This window comes from Athene cunicularia (assembly GCF_003259725.1).
Source record: "Athene cunicularia isolate RWA chromosome 10 unlocalized genomic scaffold, athCun1 chr10_part1, whole genome shotgun sequence".
Taxonomy (NCBI): Eukaryota; Metazoa; Chordata; class Aves; order Strigiformes; family Strigidae; genus Athene; species Athene cunicularia.
In genome coordinates this window covers 16,739,449-16,747,728 of record NW_020799112.1, presented here as the reverse complement: position 1 = coordinate 16,747,728, position 8,280 = coordinate 16,739,449, and the positions used below count along the sequence as shown (strand labels likewise).

The 8,280-nt window shown below is 39.0% G+C and overlaps 1 protein-coding gene across 4 annotated transcripts in view; it reads right to left on the bottom strand.

Moving 5' to 3' along the window:
• Window positions 1–8,280, bottom strand: part of ARNT2 (aryl hydrocarbon receptor nuclear translocator 2) — a 99,745-nt gene that overhangs the window by 75,564 nt on the left and 15,901 nt on the right. For all 4 annotated transcript variants that reach the window (XM_026856199.1, XM_026856198.1, XM_026856200.1 and 1 more), the window contains exon 2: window positions 1,802–1,913. In XM_026856199.1, coding sequence (XP_026712000.1) covers window positions 1,802–1,911 — 110 coding nt within the window. In that variant the 5' untranslated portion in view covers window positions 1,912–1,913. The remainder of the gene's footprint in view (window positions 1–1,801; window positions 1,914–8,280) is intronic.

Sequence of the window (8,280 nt, the reverse complement as noted above, 5' to 3'; positions counted from 1 at the left end):
AAAAAAAAAAAAAAAAAAAAAAAAAAAAAAGAGAAAAAAAAAAGGCAAAAAAAAGCGCACCCTCAGCTCAGGCTTGCAGGAGAGCTATTAGTTCAGAGCTATGGTGCACAGATAAAATACCACCATCTGGGTGTAACGGCAAATCTATACTAACTTACTCACTAGATTTGCATGTTAAATACATTTAAAATAATTTGATTTTATGTTCCTCCCACCCTCCCCCCACTCCACTTTCTCACAAATAGATGATGACACTTAAAATGCAAGAGTTAAAGCATAGCATTCAATTAATATGAAATCAGTATTTAATATAGTCAGAAGATTTCACAATCAGCAGCATCAACGCTCTGGTAACAGTAATTTGCAAACTGGTATTCACAGTTGACATGGTTTACGATCAAAAAAAAAAAAAGAGATCAACTATCCTGCAATTCAAAAGTACAAGAAGTGATATACATTACATAGCAATGAAATGTTAACGCTTTGTTTTCTCTTTTGAGTGCGAGTTTGAAAAGGTTTTTTCATTGAACAGTTTCAAAATAAAAATGTGATGCCTGTCAAAGACAGATTTCAGGAGCTTCTCAGACCAGTTTCACACAGTTAGCTCAGCATATGAAGCACATTCAGCAGTGATAAATCTCCAGATTGTCCTGTCCGAAGGACCTCCCCTCAGAACAACCATCCTGAGCGTTCATATCACACCAATTTAGCTCCATGTCCAAGGCAAGGTCCACCTTCTCCCTTCCTAATTCATTCCAGGATTGACACTCGCACACCGTTACTTGAGCAGACACCCAAAACTGGCACTGTACCTTGGTGAACAGTCAGTCCTACAGTAGCTCTCACAAGGAATAGTGTCTTCTCCTTAAGTGTCCATCAGTGAAGATTTTACGTTATCAATCCTGCTAAACCCGTCACAGGTCTAAATATAAGACTAATCAACCTCAGATCAGATATCTCTAAGGAAGCATCACCTAAAGACTGTTACTTCTGATCAGCCTTTGATAAAAACAGGAGTTTTCTGTCAATGCTGGAGAGTAATTTTCTGCCCTTCTGCAGCTCTTGCTACAGTTTTCTTCTGACATAGAGGCTTAGTATCAGTTGCCACAGAGCAATCTGATGTGGAAAAACTATCCCTATACCACACGAACTTCTGAAGTTGGATAAAACAAAGTTACATCTTTAGCAGAGCCCTCAAGCTAGTGCAAGGGCTGAACTTGATTGAGACTCTTTCTCCCAAAGGCAGACTGTGCTGCACTTCCAGTGAGACCTAGAATATCGTAGACCACAATCTCTGAAGAGCGATTGCTTGTGCTATTTCTGTACCTGGGATTATAAAGAAAACATTTTTAACAGAAGGTCTCTAATTGAGAGATTCAAAGTTCAAACTTCAGATGAAGTTGGATAAGTCTGCATGTGCAAGTAAGAACACAGCTCTCTGCCTTTATTCACATGATAAATCCGTTTGGGATTAAATAGATGCAGGCAATATGCATTCATTACATGTACAACAGCCACAGGATCCAAACTCTTTCTGGATGCTTTGCCAAACCTAAAAGTCTTTTGAAGCATGCAAAACAACAAACAATACACTTATCAGCAAGTTTGATCTTGCAGGAAGAGTAGATACATGGAAGAGAAAAACAAACCATCAGTGACTGAGGCCAAAATGTCCTTTACCTACATAAACGTTACATAATAAACCTGCACATATATAGGTACATTTTCAGTTTTCCAATACCAGTCATTTCCAGTGTCAGACCTAAGAAGAAAAAAAAAAAAAAAAAAAAAAAAAAAAAACCCAGAGCGGCGCTTTCCTCCTCTGGAAGGCATGGATCCTGCCATTCTTACTTGTCCACTTGCCATTGGTGCCACCGGCAAGGCCACCGAGCCAGGAATATCTGATGCCATTTCTGTAATGGAGAAGTAGGGAAAGGGGCAGGAGGGGGAAAATTCTTTAATCCATTACCTTCAAGCAGAAAACTGTGATGACAACACTTGAGAAATTTCAAAAATTAAGCTTTCCTTTTTATTTCTAAGGAAAAGTAAAGCTCTCCTATCAAAGACCAGCAGATTCACAGCTCCCTTAGAAGAGCCATTACAGGTGCCTTGGGAGACAAAGAGAATCACAGGTATGTGATACCTGTATACCCGAAACACCTCTGTATTTCAATTTACCTAATGGTTCGAATTTTACTTCTCAGAGGGGCTGTCAGATGAAGGCCAACAACCTTTCACAATAGTTAAACTGCCCCATAGAGAAAAGCAAAGCTGAATTCCCAAGGCAAAGGGACCTGTGGATCGTGGTACCAGCGTACCAAGAAAAATAAAACTTCAAAAACTTCTCAGTTTTCCAGTAAGGTCAAGAGTTTAGAGCAGGGATGAATTATCAGGTGACCCTGTTTTTTAATTATTTATATTCTGGTGGCATTCAGAGGAACTCTGAACTCAGCAGAGCTCCAAGCCCTCCTGTATTTGTGCGGTGCCTTGCAGAGCAGAACCAAGCCTGAAATCCAGGCTGATACTCATCCCTCTGCCAGTGCTCTGGGTATAGCCACAGGTTAATGAGAGCTTCAAACCTCAAAACTTTGATCTGAGGAAAAGCAAGAGCACACCTTACACAACACTTTTCAGACCGCTAATGGCAAGTACTTTTACAACCTGTTAATAACAGTTCCTTACACTTCAAAAAAGAAAAGTGGAATGTAATGTATTTATACCCTTTTCTCCTATCCCATGGGTTAAGCATGCTTTGCTTCTGTGCAACCCTTGTAAACTATGTAAGCAATTAAAACTTTTTTAATGCAGATATACTTTACTCACTCTGAAATGAAAATCTACAGTCACAACATTTAATTATCTTGAAAGAAAATTCATCCTCCTTTCAACTTTTTTTTATAAAACTTGGCGGAGTATCTGGAGCTACAGATAAGTATATTTACTGATGGAAAGCAAATCTGTTAAAGAATCCAGCTATTTTTTTCCCCCGACAGGTGAATAGAAAAGAACTTCAATTATGGAAAGAGGAATCCATGTTCTTTCATTATGTCTGGAGAGCACTTCATCTCTGCCACACTTTATAGAAATACATTATGCAACATTATGCATTTCAAATAATAACATTTTATCTATTCACTGATTTCACGAATTTCTTCTAGTACATTTACTTTTATTAACTCTTTTTCAACTAAAAAGCAACAAAGTACTCATCTAATATTTTTCAATGAAGCGTGCAAGGACAAACAATGAGACCTCTGCTTACAACACCACAGCACGGAAAGACCCACTGTGTCTAAAGCTGCTGCTAGGTGGAAACACTACATTAATGTATATTAGCATATCTCCATACAAATAAAGGCATGGGCATTCAGACAACTGGTAAATCACTATTTCCAGAGTAAGTACTCTTAGCAGTCTAATGCCAATAATTCACTTGGAACACCCAAACTCACATTTCACGCCTAGAACCGAAGGTCATTCTGAAATGCTCTGCTCACTCATTTATTAAAGCAGATGGTAAAAACCATAATAAATCTACTTGCAAAGTGTCCCTCTCACTCAGACACACATTTCAGTACAGATCATCGAGGGGATCAGATTTTTTTAAAGTAGTAATTGAGAAACAATTTCAGATCAACTCTGAGCTGTATTTTAAGAGTAAAACCAATACCGCATTTGTAATTGTGATGAGAAATTCTTGTCAGCTCATTTTCCTCAATCTAAAACAAAGATAGTAACAGGACAAGGGTTGGATTCATCTGCTCTTAAAAAAGTCTGAAAGTCAAAGCTCATTATTTAAGGTAACTTTATAGATCACTAGAAGGGAAACAAAGCACCATCCTTGCACTACTATGCATCCCACGCTTAGAGGCACATCGAAAATAGGTTGAGTAAACCTCTTTCTACAGGTGCCTTGCTCTCACCACTGACAACTCAGGCAGACCTGATCAGATGTCCAGTTTAGGTGGCTGTGGTTAGGCAGACTTGAGTTTTTTTCTGCTCTTATGTTGAGCTTTTAATGTATGAAGACATGAGAGGCAAGGGTAGTTACTAAGGTTCAAGTAGTAAGGAAAAACAAAAACTGTGCATTTTTTATAAGAAAAAAATAAAACAAGAAAGGTTAGAGGAATGGCCAAACCATAGGCTCAGTTATATCAGTGTCCAAAAACACTTGAAATAAAACATTCTGCAACAAATAGATCATCTGTCTATCAGGGTATAAACTGAAAAATTACTGTGTAGGTATCTTGAATCTCTAGAATGGCACATCAGAACAAGTGCAATGAATAATGTAACTTCTTACACAAAAGAGTCTTCAAATATGTCTTCACAGTCCTGGAAGAACAAAACCAAGGTCACTGAGCTGACCACTCTAAAAGGATATTTTAAAAAAATTTCCAAGTTATAAGCACAAGAAAAAAAAAATAAAAATCAGTGGATCCACATGAAAGCTCAACTAAGAGGGAGGAAAACTTCAGGCCCTTCAAATCAGAAGACTTTCCATTATACAACAGTCTGAAGGTGTGATAGACCTGCACATACATCAGTTTACCTTTCCACTTCAGAGTTTTCCATGTCAAAGAGACCTATTGCAGCTTTCTTAAAACCCTCGAGGGTGGATATACACTGCTAACAAAAGCAGCCAGCCTTCCAATATTTCTCCCTTGACACAAAAGAATTAAGAGTTCTGCAGATGGAGAAACCAGGAGGGTTGGATCTCTTTCAAGTCCCACATAGCAAATACAGCAGAGAAAGCAACTCCAAGGGCAAGATCACCATGGAGCACCCAGAACCTGACCTGCCTCAGCGAGGGCAGCCAGAGAAGCAGTGAAGCATCTCACAGACGGTCTCGGTGTACAACCAGTGACACCAAAGCACTACAGGAGGACTTCAGGGACAGAGCTGACAAAATGACTCCACTGCTCAGCTGCAGCCGACTGGGTGTTGGAAGCTGTTACCAAAGTTGGATGGTTGTGCAGAAATATAAGCACTAGATTGTGGCTGTAAAAACTCTACTCACAAATGGAGAGGTCCATACTTGCAGGCTGCAAGATCATCTGGGGAGACAATGGAATGGATCTGAGTTGTTTCACAAATTACTTCTAGTCATCCGTGAGCATCTAAAAGGACCAGATCTTTGATGATATTTTTACATTTATTAAAAAAAGGGTTGGCCAGAAAAGTTACCTCATGTGATCTCAAAAAATGAGGGTCAATCTGGGAAGGCAGAGCCAAAAAAAAAAAAAAAAAAAATCTCTGGCTAAGCACCTGAGAAGTTACCTGTCTGTGCATTCTCAGGGAAGAAAACAAGAGAGACAGTGGAAAAAAACCACCCATAAACTGCAATCACAGATAGAAATATTGTGGTAGAGAGGTACTCCAGGGAGCGTATTACCCTTTTAAAAAAAGAAAAAAAGAAAAAAAAAAGGAGCATGCATTGGAGACAGACCTAAAGGGAACAAAAAAAACCCAGAAGGGTAACCTGCAGTTGTGTGAAGTTACATCGACATAAATTTTGGGCAGCCCCCTGAAAGTAAATGAAGCTATTCTGTTATAGCATAAATTAGTATGAAAGCCCAGCACTGCAGAAGCAGGTGTCAAGTTAGTTATATATATATTTTTAAAAAAAAAAGAAAAAAAGACATGCTGGGTCAACAGTCATAAAGATCGTATTTCCAGGCTCATCTACACCCACGTCCAGACGCATGTTAACACTGATGTTCACAGAAGTGTTTCAGCAGCAATGAACGTTAGGAAACAAGCTGTTCTCTTTCTGAGATTGGACCTTCTGAGAGTGGACTTTCCTTTTGCCAACAGAAATAAAATAAGTGTTGCTTACTTTACTCAAAATTAAAACATGACCATAAGGGTATTATGTTCAGAAAGTAAAGCAAGGTCAGGCTGGATGTTCATGAAAATCATCTATAACCATCAAGGCAGTGTTCTGAAAAAAATTAATTTAGAAGTTCCTTAGTGTCAAATAGAAATCACTTGGCTGCTGCAAAAATACACACAGTATTTCATTTCAAAGTTAGAAAGTTACCTAGAGATCTGCCAAAGAACACAGAAATGCTATTAAAATAAAAACCCAGCACAACAGTCACAATCTTTAGCGGATATTCTCCCAGTTATATGACACCTAACAGCTCTTGTCATGCCTGGACGCAGGCCTGATCCTGTCACTAATGTTCATCTTGGGGATCCCTGAGGAGCCACACTAATCCAAGGACAATCTCGGTGCTCAATGTAAAAGCAGCAGAATTAGTCCCTCCGTTTCTGTCCAGAATTAATTTCACTGCTGAACCCTCCAAGCTTTGATATTAATTACACTTTCCTCCAACACCGTGTGTAGATCACCCCCAAAACATTCAGGGATCTTTTTGAAATAAAAGACAATCTGCAAACGCACATTAAAAATATAGGGATAGAACACAGGGATTTATTTCCAATAAATTCCACGTTCATCTCAAACTCTGTTAGAGAGATCAATATAAGAAAGAGCTACCGTGCAGTTCACAAAACAAAACATGAGAAAAAACCTAAATGCTGCACAAGGATACCTTGAAAGTGCACATGAACCACAATCACAGCAACATTACTGGACAGTGCAACACGCCGGGATGAACCTGGACTTCTCTTTTTAGGCAAAGAATTATTAAACCACAGCTCTTAATCTCAAACTCTAAATCTCGAGCCTCACCCCAGATCCACCACACAAAAGGCAGCTCTAACTTGTCTCTGACAAAAATCTGTGACTTGCTGAGCCACCCCCGGAGCCAGGTACCCCCACAGCCTGCAGCACACAGCTCTGGAGATGGCGTTTCGTGCTCTGCTCCTCTCCAGAAACCACAGCCATACATCTTCCTGGGAAGCTCTGCAATACAACCAGACGCTGTGCATGACGAGACTTTGTAAATCCGTTTTACAAAAGGTCCTATTAACCACACTATTTTCAGCCACTCGGACATCATGGGCTCTAATCCCCTCACCTACACACGCCAGACACAAGACAGGGCCAGGTTTAAGTCTGAAGCCTACTGAAGAAATGCTTTTCCCGACTTCAGCAGACTTCGAATCCCTGACATTAACTTTAACGACCAGTTCCAGGTTTGCTATTACATGTCAGGTACCACTGAGCATGCTCTCCACAAGGCTCTTTGATCCTTCAGCATCTACTGTAATAAACAGGATTAAAGTCAAATATCAGCATCTGATTAAACGAATGAGATTCTACTTTTATCAATACAAATGCGACAGCTTTCCAACCGCTAATCCATAGAACGACTGAGATGTCAATCACCTCCAAGTAAATGTGGATCTAAGGCTAAATACAGAATTATCAACATGCCCTCTCCTATGAACAGCGTTGTACACAGAGATTTTAAATGTTCTAAGAAAACAGATTTCAAAAACTTCTTTGGAAACTGTATTTTTCCATACCCTGAAGTCACACAGGAGTTAGATGCGTCTCAGCAAAAAGGTTTTGATTGCAGTCAATTGCAAAGGGGATTTTCTGCCTAGCACAGAGACATTTAAGAATAAACTAAACCATGTCTCTTACTTTAGAATATGCCAATAAAAATATAAAGACATCATGTAGCCAAAAATATTTCATAGAAACACCTATGCTAAAAATCTAGCTGTATATTCAGTCGTTGCTTTCACATGTTAACTACAGAGATTGTAATACAGAGCTCACTCTCAGAGAATATAAAAAATAAAACATTTTCATTGTTCCTGATAACTCTGCTCATACTGTTTTACTTGCATTCCATTGCCAGATACTTTAAATAGACTTCACATCAGAAAGATCTACTGTACAGACAGGATATGCAGAAAAGCAAAAACATTCTTTTCCATGCTCTTAACAGAATTACCATCACAAATAAATCACAAAATATAATAAATCCCACCTTTAAGGAAGACTTACAGAGATGCTATTTCTTCCCTGTGAACAAAACCTTCTTGGAGAGAAATTTTATCCGCATATAAGAAGTGTCAGAAACCTCTGGGAAGAAATGTAGCAGCATTGGTATTCTGCTCAGAAAATGTCATCACAGATCTGTTTACCTTAACTGTGGACCATGATTCAGCCGGTGACAACCGTCTTGCATACTGATCAATTTATTTGCAGCAAAATTACTAACATTTTCTACTTTAACCATTTAGGTTCTGGAAACAGCTACTAAGATAGGAAGGGATTTTATGAATAATATATAAATCCTACTTCAGTAAAAAATTTCCCCTCCATCACAATACCCTGTACTTTGGGGGGGGGGG